General features: G+C 32.8%; 1 protein-coding gene across 2 annotated transcripts in view; it reads right to left on the bottom strand.

Annotated features, from left to right (window-relative positions):
• LOC145287748 (sodium leak channel NALCN-like) overlaps window positions 1-15,203 on the bottom strand; it is a 275,430-nt gene that overhangs the window by 61,055 nt on the left and 199,172 nt on the right. For both annotated transcript variants that reach the window (XM_080135514.1, XM_080135515.1), the window contains exons 22-27: window positions 14,998-15,165; window positions 8,314-8,418; window positions 6,881-6,990; window positions 5,130-5,250; window positions 3,103-3,201; window positions 712-805 (exon numbers count right to left, since the gene is read on the bottom strand). In XM_080135514.1, coding sequence (XP_079991640.1) covers window positions 712-805; window positions 3,103-3,201; window positions 5,130-5,250; window positions 6,881-6,990; window positions 8,314-8,418; window positions 14,998-15,165 — 697 coding nt within the window. The remainder of the gene's footprint in view (window positions 1-711; window positions 806-3,102; window positions 3,202-5,129; window positions 5,251-6,880; window positions 6,991-8,313; window positions 8,419-14,997; window positions 15,166-15,203) is intronic.

Raw genomic sequence — 15,203 nt, 5'->3', positions numbered from 1 at the left:
CTATTGAGGGGGGGGGGTAATAAAATCAAGGATTCAGATTGGTTGTAAGTTGGAGGCAGCACTGCTTAACTATGAAAAACGATTGTAGAATGCAAACCCATGTCTTTAGCCCAAAGATTTTCTACAGGAATGAAACACAAGCATTTCTGTGCCACTTAATTGTCATTAGTACATCTTTATATGCTATTAGAAGATGTACCCAGCATTACCTGTATTAAACGTAACGTTAAATTCCTTTAAACTGAAGTAAAAAAAACAAAAAAAAACAGAAAGAAACTGAGACATGTGCATGTGAGTATTGTTTTTCTAAACTGTTCAATTTTTTGTAAATAAAAAAATACTTGAGTTGAAATCAAAACCAAAACCTAAAGACAATGAATCAAATATGATAATGATTAGACCATGCTCTTTGAAAAGTGTTTTCAAACCTATTGAAACCGTTAACAAATAGATAAAAATCTGATACCCCCCCCCCCCGCAAGTACCAATTTTTCAATTGTGACCCCTTAGCAGACCTTCTTTTTCTTAATGAAAACCGATTAAAAAGTTTTCCACATGACTGAATAACCTATATGGCAAATTTTAAGTCTGTAGATTTAAAATTTGTAGAGTATATAGGTTGAGAAGTGTCCCCACGCACACACATTCTCACTTTTATAGATATATAGATTATATAAACATGTAATTAAAAGTATAGATTCAACTGGTTACCTGGTCTAGGAGGAATGTGTAAAGGCTGGGCCAGCTTTATTCTGCCTTTTAGATCCAGCCAACGCCTCTGGTCAACAGTAAGCAAAGCTGTCCCCTGAAAAATTACAAAAAAATGGTAAAAATTATTAGAATTTCTATACATTTATGAATGCGTAACATTTGTGGCTTTATATTTAGATTATTTGGACTACTGTTCTCATCGTGATATTTTCACAACGTTTCAACTCTGTGCAGGAGGTGTTTCTTGTTGAACTCTGGGATCTTTCTGTTAAGTTGAGAAATCTGCACAGAATTGCAGTTAAAAGCAATTTGCATGCCAAGGCCTGCTCAGGCAGCCCACCAAACAACACCGTCAACTTCGTCAACTCGGCCGAATAAACGTCGACAGTTTCACTGGGATGTAAGGTTCTTGCCACAAATGGCTTCCAAGCAGTGGCAAACGCCTTGTATAATGCTGTCTTGATACTTTCATAATCTTGTTTTTGCTCAGGACTAAGCTGTTGATATACTGCGAAAGCCCCGCCGGACAGACGCGGAGGAACCATGTGGTCAATGCTCTTCACACCAGACAACAATATATTAAACATTATTATATATATATTAAACATTATTATATATATATTAAACATTATTATATATATATTAAACATTAGTATGTATATATTAAACATTATTATATATATATCAAACATTATTACGTGCATAAAAGATATATCTTTTATGCACGTAATAATATTTAATAATAAAAATAAATAAATAAAAATATGTCCAAAAAAATAAGAGCCACTCATTCATATATATATATATATATATATATATATATATATATATATATATATATATATATGAATAACAAGAAGAGCTTATAGCTCTTCAAAAAATTGCTAAGGTAGTGGGAAAAAATAAAAATAACAGTGTTTCGAAGTTGTAAATATTGCTAAAAAACACCAACAACAAATCTTTATATATATATATATATATATATATATATATATAGAGAGAGAGAGAGAGAGAGAGAGAGAGATAAATTTACCTCTCATCCTATTTTTAAAAGATAGAATCGCCCAATCGTTGAAGACAAGATGCAAGCAAGCAAGGTCCGCAGAGTTTTATAATTATATATATATATATATATATATATATGTATAAATATTTCCCTGTGTTAGAACGTTTTCATCTTAAATTTTACGCAATTACGTAGAAAACTATGCATAAATAAAATTCAGCATAATAGTGAAATGAAACCAATCATCTAATAACAAACCATAACTCAGACTCAGCATCCCTATTCCGTTGCAATTAATCACCTGAAGAAGGCCAGAGGATAAGTTGGCTGAAACGTCTGGCATCAATCAAAATGAATGGTTCTCGTCTTGGGGAGGCTCCATGTTTTGACAAACTCCTAGGTCTTAACTTTTACTTCTGATCCGAGATGGAACATGTACATCAAATCTGTTGCCAAAGCTGCTAGAAAAATGGTGGGATCATTCTACTGCTCCAGTAGATATCTCACTGCTGATGCAATTCTCTACCTGTATAAGAGGCAGGTACGGATAATGATAGAGTATTGTTGCCACATCTGGTGCAGGAGCTTATTCTGCCTTGACAGAGTTCAAAATAGACTTCGTAGCTTAGTGGGGGATGCCCTTTTTACTTCTCTGCAACCTTTTTCTTACACAAGAGACGTTGCGAGCCTGTCTCTGCTTTATCGTTATTTTCATGGTAAGTGTTCGTCTGAGCTTCAATCTATGGTTCCCCTGTCTTGACTTTCACGAAAAAATACTCATCTAACTGAAACCACTATCAATAATTTCCTCCACTCTTTATCTGTGCCTAAACCTAAACAGATTTATTTCTTAGAACTGCATGCCTGTGGAACTCTCTTCTGTTTTCCTGCTTTATAACTGACTACAATATGGTTATGTTCAAATCTAATGTAAACAAGTTCTGAATGAGTCATCCTCTTAAGTAATCCAATTTATCAAATTTCCACTAGTAACGATGACTACGACATTTTCCCTTTGACCACTGTGCACTAATTAACCCTTATCCTCGAGTGGCCTCCGTGATAAGTGGTGACCCCTTTGTAAAAAAAAAAAAACTATTATGAAAGATGAGGATAAAAGCCCCCACCCCCCAATAAAAAACTAAATGATAAATTTGTCTGTAAAGCCCCGAGATATAATTCTTACTTATGTACATACTCATTATGGAACGAAGATGTCATATTCCAAAAATCATATGCGCATGGCAATTAACTTTTCCATTTGGCTAGTAAATGAAAATATTTAGTTGTCAAATGTCAATCAAAGATAAATTTGTCCGCAAAGCCCTGAGATAGATATAGATCATACATCGTCATCATAAAAACTTTCAAAAGATAATACTTACTTTGTTTTCACTGTAGTTAGCGATAACTACACCAACAAAAAGTGTAAGTCCGATCATATAACCAATGAACACAAACACATGAATATAAATTGCTTGAACCTGAAAAAGAAATCGGAAATTTTAATCATACGTAAGACGTGGATGTTGCCTTATATTAAACAAACAAAACATTTTTAAAAAAATCTGTATAACTTATTTTGAACCTGAAATCGTAAAAATTGTTCACTCATCTCATAAGATAAAATACTGAATGTCAAGAGTCTAAAATTTTAAATGTCTGTACAAAAAAGGCTGGAAACTTATTGAAAGAACTATATATATATATATATATATATATATATGATCTCGATAAAATTGAATGCTTAGCAATATATGGGGCATATCCATTTTTCTGTAAAGATTGGTTTAGCGATCTTTCGCTTTTCAACGAAACACTTGTGCGAATAAAATAAAATACTTGTGAATGTAAATCGTTTGAACCTGAGAATACACAAAAATTTTAATCATACATAAGACGTGGACATTGAAAGTTTCCACAAAAGAATTCTTTTTTTTTGTTTGTGTCCAGTAGTCCTTTTATATTAAAAAACAAAAATATCATATTCCAAAAATGACATAAATTGATGAAGCAGTTTTATTTATATCAACAAAATTATTTGTAAGCGATTTATGGGAATTTGCAAACATTACAACATAAATCTTGCAAATTTTCAATTATTGTTGAGTTATCTTCCTTGCTTTTTGAGATTTTTTTTTGTTTTTGTTTACAGTTCTTGCTGTAAATGTCTTACAGAAAGGAACCAAAGATCAGAGCTCAATCAAACACCTTCAGTGAAAGAACAATCGGTCAATGTGTGCTAGAGGACCAACCAAAGACAATTTTTAAAGGCACTTGGCTCTTTTTTAATTAACAAGTAGTTTTCGTGATATAAAGATCTTTATAACCGAATGTATTCCCTATTGCTTTCACTGGTGGCCATGATTGTTTTGTGCGAACAAGCAAAAATTCAATGCGTGCGTGCAAAAACAAACATGGCCACCAGTGAAAATAATAGGAGATACATTGTATAACAAAGGTCTAAATATATCACGAAAACTACTTGTCAGCAATAATTTTAAGTAAGATATTCATTCAAAACAGAACCGAATACCCCCCTCCCCCTGAACATTTTAAAAGTTGGTCCTCTAGCACACATTGATCGAACAATCTATGAAACATAGTAAAACTGATCACGTGTTCTTTGGTTATTCAGACGACTTGACCGCTATTCTCACAACAGTTCAGACAATCTGACTTTTGACCTTCTTCAGGTGTATCTCGTCATACTCAGGAATCTATACCAATTTTTAAATGGAATTTATTTAATTTGCATCGACTCATGACATAACGGATGAAGTGCTAAGTAAAATTCAGTACAAAGCAACATTCTGGAGGTTGAAGGTTCAATCCTCAGTACGGGCGATACTGAAAATATAAATACTTAAGATTCTACCTGTCATGGCTGACGAAACGAGAGCATGCTATTCTATGAATTAAATAAAGAGTGCCGTTCGAAGATCCTAGAGCTTAACAAGATACGTCTAAAGACGATCGGAAGTTACATCGATTAAAACGTTGTGAAAATTACAAGAAGACAACGAAGAAAAGTAGTCCGAGGAATCGAAATACGAATAATCAATTCTCATCTTAAAAATTCAAAAGCGTAATATGAATAATTGTTATTTAGATGAATTTCAAAGTTAGACCTAAATAGCAATGCAGTTCGAATAATCCAAATAATACAAAACTATGCAATCAAAATCATATATATCATTACATCTAATAGAAAAGATTCTTGTGTTTGATAAGATACGCACAAAGAAGAAGGTCGGACGTTACATCGACTGAAACGTGAAAATAACACTCAAGATGGGGACAGTAGTCTGAAAAATATCAAATAATACAAAAATAACAAAATTATATATATCGTTAAATCTATTAAAAAAAAAAAAAAAAGAAAGGAAGCAAAATGAAATTGGACTCTTACCCAGCCAACTTGTTCCACTATGACATCCCGGATTTCCAGCCAGCCTTCAAGAGATAAAACTTCAAATAATGCCAACATAGCATTGCCAATATTATCAAAATTGAAGTTCCTCGGATTTGCCCTGAAAGATATTGAAGAACAGAAAATAAAACCAGCTATAAAAATTATAAATTTAGTAGTTTTTGTATATTTTTAGGTTTGCTGCCGTTAACACGATGGCTGCTTATCCAGAATTCCCCCATATTAAAAAAATAAAATTTAAGAAAAATCCATACAATGTTTGTACCCATGATGGAACGAAAAGATCATATTCCAAAAATCACAAAAAATTGATCAAGTAGTTTCATGTTTATCAAGAAAATCATTTTGAAAACAATTTAAAGTGATTAATAGGAAATTGTAGACATTACGAAGTTGATCTAAATTGCAAATAGTAGACTAAAATGGTGGCTTTGTTTGCTGCAGATAAAGTGACTTAAATTTCCTTTGTCTTATTTAAAAAAAAAAAAAAAAAAAATCAAATTTAAAACACAAAAGAGAAATTAAACGGTGAAACATTTAATCGTTTTGTGTGTATACGATATGGGGGTAGATATGAAAATCATGTCCCAAGTAAAAATATTTTGATATACGTAAAAACAAAAAAATGTATCTTCACTAGAAAAATTATTTAGACAAAAATAATTAAATGTAGTTTGCTTGAAGCCAAATGCTGGTTTTTGAAAATTTTCAAACGATATAATCGTTAAAATTGTCGAACTAGACATTGAAACAATTGTAACATAAAATGAAATACACATTTCGTTGCCATCAACACCTTGTCTCGAATTCTGAATTTTGCACACACAGTATATTAATGCTCAATTATGAAACGTGATAATTTTGTAGCTTAATCCTTAAGTCAACCTTTTTTGACTTAAAACCTATTGGTATATGAAAATTTACTGAATTACACAAACTCAGTATATTACATGTAAGTCTATATATATATATATATATATATATATATATGATCTCGATAAAATTGAATGCTTAGAAATATATGGGGCATATCCATTTGTCTGTAAAAATTGGTTTAACGATTTTTCGCCTTTCAACAAAACACTTGTGCGAATAAAATAAAATACTTGTGAATGTAAATCGTTTGAACCTGAGAATAAACAAAAATTTAAATCATACATAAGACGTGGACATTGAAAGTTTTCATAAAAGAATTCTTTTTTTTGTTTGTGTCCAGTAGTCCTTTTATATTAAAAAACAAAAAAATAAAGAAAAATCTGTATAACTTAACGTAAAGTGATTCCAGGAGATAAAAATTAGATTAGGCAAACATTTTTTTACAGTGAAAAGGAAGAACAAGGTTTGATGCATTTTTTTTAAATGGCAAATGATAGTCTAAGCACATAAGTCTATATCAATCGTTGGAGGCGACGAGTTTGTTGAAACACATTTCATTAAAGTACTTGTAAAACAAGTACAGAGATACAACATTGTGGTGATGGGTCAGGGGTAAGAACTTGTTTGACAGTACGGGACATATTAAATCGAAGACTCTTGGACCATGACTAAAAGGAAGATATTAGTGATTAGTGCTCAGATCCCTATGCAGCAACAATATTCCATACCTGCGTGAATAGTGGCTTTGTTTACAGAAGTGACTTAAATATTCTTTGTATTATTTTAATAACCGTGATTAAAATCTGAAGAAAAAATTTGATTCATGAAAGGATTATGTAAAACGCTGTTCTTACCAAACTCTTGGTACTAAATAGCCTGGTCTCGGAACATCAGTGTCATCATCATCAACAATTTTCATTTTCGTAACATAAACTTGCGTCTCAAACACTCCTGTACAATTTTTCTTTTGAAAAATAATTAAAACAAATTAAAACAAAAGAATAAACACTGAAACACATACATGTATACGGTATGGGGCACATATGAAAATTTAAACAAATTTAAACAAAAGAATAAACACTGAAACACGTATATGTATGATGAGTTATAGACGGCGAAACACGTGTCAGTGGATAATTATATTTTAAAAACAATATATACGCCGCTCCCCATTTGAGGGTATCAAATTAATAAAAGGGAAAATTATTCCCAACTCACATTTAGGTAAAAATACACTTTCGTATAAATAATTGAATTCATTCAAAAAGTATTGCAAAAACAAATAAATAACATACACAGTATGGGGCACATATAAAAATCAGGTAAAATGTATCGTCATCAGTAAAAAATATCAAATGCACTTGTGATGTCAGGTTGTATAAAGGTGTTAACAATCAACCTATTCCTTCTTTAATCAGATTTTTTCGATTATCAATTTTTGATACTTATAGGACGCATTCTGATACAAAACCTACGTAAGAACACTCCCAGACACATCAAGTATCTTCATGTGAATTTTTTTAAAAATCGGTGTTTCCAAGTCCATAGGGAATGAACACACACACATACACACAATATGTATGCATACATAGACACGCAAATATACAACATACAATATATACACATATACACGCAAACACATATACACACATGCCCACATACATACACACGCATATATACAATACATACATATATACATACATACGCATACATATACACATGCATACAATATATATACATACATATATACGCATACATACATTGTATATACATGCATATAAATACACGCAATCATACAATATATACACATACATACATACATACATACAATATACATATATACGCATACATACAATATATACACACGCATACACATACACGCAGACATATAATATATAGACATACATACAATATATAGACATACATACAACATATATATATATATATATATATATATATATATGTATACATACAATATACACATACAATATATACACACACACATATACATACAACATACATATATATATGCACACATACAATATATACACACACACACACATACATACATACAATATATACACACACACATATACATACAACATACATATATATATGCACACATACAATATATACACACACACACACATACATACATACAATATATACACACACACACATACATATATACAATATGTACACATACATATACAATACAAAATTGTAGAATAAGAAAAGACTAAACCAAACCCTAACCAAGGATTTCATGAAGAATGAATATACTTACCCTAGTCAAAATTTTGGGGTCATTGCAACGTGCTAAACGCCCCCCATATAAATGGACTCCAAATGTTGCAAATACAAACATGAGGACAATGAGCAGCACGGATACCTGCAAAAAAAAAAAAAACAAGTCATCAATGTTGATGGATACGCACACATTTTTAAATATATTGGGTGGATTTCTAACACTATTTTGTTTCATTTATTATTTTTAAATCTTTTTTTCGGTACTTGTACAGTTTAGTCAAGACATTAAAAAATGAAAATATCGAAAAAAAAAAAAGGTTATATTTCACGTATCCGTTATGAAACGAAGTTCTCCAAAAAAAAAAAAATGTCACTTAATTTCATCAAGTAGTTTTTTTTTTTTACAGCGAAAAAACAATTTGTTATGATACCGAGCAAAAGGTTCGATTTTTAGGAAGAAAAGCTAGAATTAAAGATGGGGAGGGAGTGTTGGCGCTTTACATGGAGTTATCTCCCTGTGGCGTGTTTAGCAAATTTCACAATGGCTGACTTCAACACGCTCTCATAAGAACGTGTTTTTCCGCTGTAAAAAAAAAGAAAATACTCGATCAAATTAAATGAAATTTTTTTTCGGAGATCTTCAGTCCAAAACGGATACGTACAATATAACTTTTTTTTTTTTTCGATATTTTCATTTTTTAATGTCTTAACTAAACTGTACAAGCGCCTTTTTTTTTCTAACATTTCAAATATTTAGGGGTCATCGTGCCGCCATCTTTCTTTTTTCACACCTATCGATAAACACTGTATGATTTTCGAACCGATTAAATGTTTTAATGCAAGTAAAACCACTAAAAACTTTTTCAGACAGGTAGAAGAGTAACTTATCTTGCCTTTGGGAACATTTATTTGTTATACTTTTTAATTTTTGAGCACCTTTTCGTACCTCTGTGGATTGTAATACAAACCCTATATGTTGATTTTTGCTAATTTCAACGATAATTTAGTTTGGCATGAATTATTGGGAGGTAGTCTCCCTTAGATTAGAATAATCGCCGCATATTTTTAGACATAAACAAATATATTAAATTATTTTTATTTATATAGATAAACTAGCATTTCAGCCTGGCGTTGCCCGGGTGTTTGGAGGTGTATGTTGAGCAAAAAAAAAAAAGAAAAAAAAAAGAAAAGTGGTAGTAGGAAGGCAGACTCGAACCAGTACCGCGACGGAGGAAAAGAATGGGAAAAAAACATGACGTCATTTGCTGTTACGACCACCGCCAAACCGAAAGTGACGTAGGTTTAAATTAAGACTAGACAATCGAAAAAGCGACTCCTCCCTGTAGAAAAGTGCCCTGTTGAGGGTGAAGAAATTAATGGTTTTAGCCAATTTTTCAATATTTGTTGTCTGAGAGGTTGAGCTTAAAAACAATACTGATCTTATGAAAATCCGTCACCTGCGAAAGTTTTAGGCAGACATGCAAACATACATACATTTATATATTGGTAGCTCAAATATTCGACCCAAACCGATTAAAAAGCTTGCCCTATCTCTGAATACACTTTATGTAAAATTTCAAATGTTTAGACCAGAAATTGTCTGAGTAATTTGCTAGAGGGTGCAGCGGTCAATTTTTTTTTTTTTTTAACTTTGACCCCTATTATGACCCCTTAACATTTATTGTTTTGGGCTCAAATCAAGTTATTAAGTTAGATCCATGTCCAAGGAACCTATATCTAAAATTTCAAGTGCTTAGATCCAAAATTGGCGGAGGAGTTTGGTAGAGTTCTCAAAGGTCAAGTCGTTGAACTTTGACCCCTTAACAGACAAATTTCTGGCCGAAAACCGATTACAAAGATTTCCCCAAATCTCAGTACCTGGTATATCAAATTTCAAGTCTGTAGACTGAAAATTGACAGAGATATTGTGTAGAGAAATGTACACAGACAGACAGACAGACACTTTTATAGATATATAGACATTACATAGACATTACACTGACCATGCTAATATTTTGGACAATTGGCAAAAACAAAAAGTCCTCCTCAGGCGACGTAATATGGCTTATGTGTCACTGTTATTTTATCCTGTTAAGTCTTGACGTTCGCTTTCTCCCTATCGCTTTCTATGTTTGGAGTCTAAAATGTCACTTGACCTATCACCTCTCCCCCCTTCCTTAATTTTAAATTCAACATTTTATTTTTATAACAAAAATACATTTTTTCTTCTATTTGAGAACCAGTCATCTTCAGTGACACATAACATTAGCATATTCAGTGTAGCGACTATGTAATATTTGTCTATATAAATAAAAAATTATATTTTGCTCATTTTTATTGAGCACTCTTAATAACCTCGTCTTCCCTATTGAACACCTTTAACTTATATATATATATATATACTAGCAAAAGTACCCGTCATTGACTGGGTTCAAAAACAGCCTACAGAAAATGGACTCTGATTTATGAAAGTATGATAGGTTATGAAAAAGAAGGGTTGTAAAGAGATAGCTTTGAATTTGGGGGTATCAAAACCAAAGCTAAATATGATGAAAGTAAAAATAAAATAGATAAACCCCATAATTTATTATACCATACTTGTTCACACTGAAACACTTATCACAATATTCTGTGGATCTATATTAAAAAACCTTGTTAAACTTTGTGACATATTTCCATTCTATGGAGGTCAGGTGCGAACGAACACTCCATAATTTTATTATACCATATTTCTTCAAATTGAAATATAATTATCAAAGTATACTTACGCAGATAAATATGAAAAGTCTTTATTAAAGTTTGTGCCTATTTCCATTCTATAGAGGCCAGGCGCGAACGCAGACCCCACAATTTTATCATACCATCCCTATTTAAGTTAAAACATACTTATCAAAGTATTATTATGTACATCTATATCAAAAACACTTGTAAACGTTTTTTTTTTAATTTTTAAATTTTTAATTTCCATACTTTGTGGACCAGGCACGTACGCAGACCCCACAATTTTAATGAATCATCATTATGCCAGATCAAACATACCCATTCCTGTGTCTCGATACTTCTATCATTATATGTGATTAGTTTCCTATAATAGTCAACAATATAGGAGCCTATTCGTGACCAGACACACACACAGACGTTCAGCTTTATATTATATATATATATACACATATTTTTGGTTTTTGAGGAAACTAGCATTTCAGCCCGGCATTGCCCGGGTGTTTGGAGGTGTATGTTGAGCAAAAAAAAAAAAAAAAAAGCGCTCAATTTTTTTAACTTTGACCCCTATTATGACTCCTTATTATTTATTGTTTGGGACTCAAATCAAGTTATTCAGTTAGATCTATGTCCAAGGAACCTATATCTAAAATTTCAAGTGTTTAGACCCAAAATTGGCAGAGAAGTTTGGTAGAGTTCTCAAAGGTCAAATCATTGAACTTTGACCCCTTAACAGCCAAATTTCTGGCCAAAAACTGATTGCAAAGATTTCCCCAAGTCTCAGTAGCCTGAATATCAAATTTCGAGTCTGTAGACTGAAAATTGACATAGTTATTGCATGGGAAAATGTACACAGACACACACACACAAACATGTTCACTTTTATATATATAATAGATAGATTGGACGCAATATATAGTAATGATTTAAAAAGTTAAAGAAAAATAAAGACTCGAGCACCTCCACCGAGAATCGAAACCAAAATCTTCAGCTTATGAGTTATTTTTGCTGCCAATGACTGGGCTATGAAAACATATTTACTGCAAGGCTAAAAATTAAAACATATACCAATAGCTACTACGCAATGTGTTCATCTGGCAAATTTCATTTTGTTTAATTTTCACACTTTTGTACCGACTTTTCTGGGCTAAAACCCAAATATAAAGTTTCGCATGGATTCAAATACGTTATATATGAAGTTTCATGTCTGTAGACCAAAAACTCTAGGAGGAGTTTGGTAGGCAAAATTTGTTAAACAAAAACATATACGTATACATAAATATATATGGAAACAATTTTGTGTTTGCTATAAACTTTTTACGCAAATATTATGCAAATATAAATCATGTAGAACATCTGCATGAATATAATTACACGTAATTGTTAAAGATGATCATTCCATAAGAAAACCGAAAAAACTAATTAATTAAAATTAATGTTTAAAAGAATATGCAAATTAGCTAGATCTTTTCCTAGTGAATGCAATTCCACGCCTCATACATAAAATTGTATTTTCTTTTTAAATATATAGAGAAAGGGATTTTAATACAAATATCAATACACACGCTTAAAAAACGAATTTATAAGAGTATAGATTAAAGAGCAGAGATTATTTTAATGTACTAGTAAATGTATTTTAAAAGAAAACAGTGCTCATTGCACTGTAGACATAAAATAAGCTCAACAGGTATAGATACCCTTTTTGATATTGAGTAAAACGATTAAAAATTTTTAATTAAAAATCAGTTTCAAAAGGAAAAGAAAATCCACTAGATTGTACGATCGCTTCAGAGACGATGTTTTTATTTAAATTGACAAATAAATATTGACAATAATTTGACAAATCTTTTGTCCTTTAATAACAAAGTCTCCTCATCAGAAAAAATAGAGGGGTGGGTGGGGGTGGAGCAGTTAAAGACACCAAAATAAAACGAGCATTTTAGTCGTGTGTTAAGGCAGATATTCCTTTTTTATCTCCATTATAAAATCTGTTTCAATTTGAGTCGGTCTATCTTTTGGCATGCTGTTATTTTTGTCTTCCAGTTAGAATAATTACTTATCGTTTATATTACCTTAAAACGCTGTTCTAATGTAATAATCTATATATATAAAAGCGAAAATGTACGTATGTATGTATGTATGTAAGCTTTTCCTCGATGTCCACAAAAGGCTTCTTTCAGAGAAGCGCTCGCTCGGTTCACAACTTCTTAAAATTTTTTATATCATCTATAAATTGTAATATCTCACACTTAACCACGGAGCTCGCCTGTCTATTTAATTTTATTGACTTTCAAACGTTAATTATTCCACATTTCCCGCATCGGCACGCATTACATTTGGTTTTCGGTATAAAAAAAAGCGAAACTTGACTCTAATCACTGGCCGAAAGCCAGTTGTCTCTAGAGAGCTAAGTAATGTTGACTTCGTTATATCAGACGGTAGCTTTCATTTCGAGACGAGACGCTCCCCCTAATAAACAGGGAGGGGGTTTTTAAAAACAAACAAACCGATTTATTGACCTCATTAAAAACTGTCCCGCACAAAATGCTAACTGCTGAATAGCTATCGCCGTCACGTCAATCAAAAACGAGCACCTGTTTTTTTTTTCACACTTTACTATTTTCCAACTGCGCGTCAAGGCTTCGTTTTTTTTTTCACGGGCACCTGTTTTTTTTTCACATTTTACTATGCGCGTCAAGGCTTCGGGTTTTTTTCACACACACCTACAAACACCCGGGCAACGCCGGGTACCTCTCGCTAGTCTAATATAAAGTAATATAAACGATAAAACCAAGCCTTGGACTTGTGGACCGGCACTGATTGTACAAGGGGATCACTACACTCTTCAGCACATCCAGGTACACTTAGGTGTTGACTTTCAAGCCGATTTTAATTCAGGTAACTTGATTATGTAGTAAAACTTACATCTATTCAATCACCGCTTTGATACAGGTACACTTAGGTGTTGACTTTCAAGCCGATTTTAATTCAGGTAACTTGATTATGTAGTAAAACTTACATCTATTCAATCACCGCTTTGATACAGGTACACTTAGGTGTTGACTTTCAAGCCGATTTTAATTCAGGTAACTTGATTATGTAGTAAAACTTACATCTATTCAATGTAGCTGCTTTCAGCCTCAATCACCGCTTTGATACAGGTCTGGAACTGGGAGCATACCTTTTTCACAAGCACCGGCGGCAACTCGGCAAATACTTGGTGGATAGCGGCGATCAGGTTGGCTTTGATGTTGTGGGAGGTCATGTTGGTGATGTTCTCGACATATGACCAAACAAAGTAGTCTAGCGGATTCAGGTCAGGGGAGGATGGGGGCAGCGAGAAATGGGTACAAAGTCGTAGCACTCTTTCTGAAACTAAGCTTCGGTCTCTTTGAACTTGTAGGCTGGTGTCGAGTCCTGCTGTCACAGCCAGGATCTGCCAGTGGCCACTTAATTGCATCAGAGGATCACCACACCCTTTAGCATATCCAGGTACACTTTGGTGTTGACTTTCAAGCTGATTTTAAAGATGTGAAGTTGCATGATGTGGCCCTCACTTGAAACCACACCAAAGACCATAACCGTGGCCAGAAACATTGTTTTCATTACCCTGGGCAGCAATGCATTTTGAGGGTGTTGGCAATGGTCCTATTGTCATAACTTGGATGGGTAAAGAGTTGTAGAGCGGCATATCTCCGACCTTGCTCATTGAACATTGTGTCATTTTCAGACATGATAGAAGGCTCCTATTGCTCTTGGGATTTGTACACAACTGGCCAACTAGTAGATGGTTTGCAACAAAAAAAAAGGAAACCAGTTTTCATCAAACGGAAATGGAATCATGTCGTCTTTTCTAGGGCAACAATTTAATCATTCCACCCTATACATAACAAATACTGACCCAGTGGTCTAGTAGCTTTTCTTCAAAACATTTTTCAACGTTTAACTACCAAACATATTTAACGTTAAATTTGATGTTCATAAAAACGTAAGATGTTGTTACCATAAGAATCTCCTTGAATCCCCGGACCAATTCATAAACAACTTTTCTCATATGAGGTACAAGATTAAAAATACGGAGGGGTCGTAGGCTTCGAAGGATCATAAGGACTTGAGCACCTGACTGAGCCGGTACCTTTTCTGGCATCCAAGTTAGGAATACCAAACTAGTCTGCAAAAAAAAGAAGAAAAAAGAAGTTTCATCTCAAT

The sequence above is a fragment of the Euprymna scolopes genome, chromosome 11 (assembly GCF_053919585.1).
Source record: "Euprymna scolopes isolate OS-2025 chromosome 11, ASM5391958v1, whole genome shotgun sequence".
NCBI lineage: Eukaryota > Metazoa > Mollusca > Cephalopoda > Sepiida > Sepiolidae > Euprymna > Euprymna scolopes.
The sequence above is the reverse complement of the archived record's forward strand: the minus strand, read 5'-3'. Positions and strand labels throughout refer to the sequence as shown.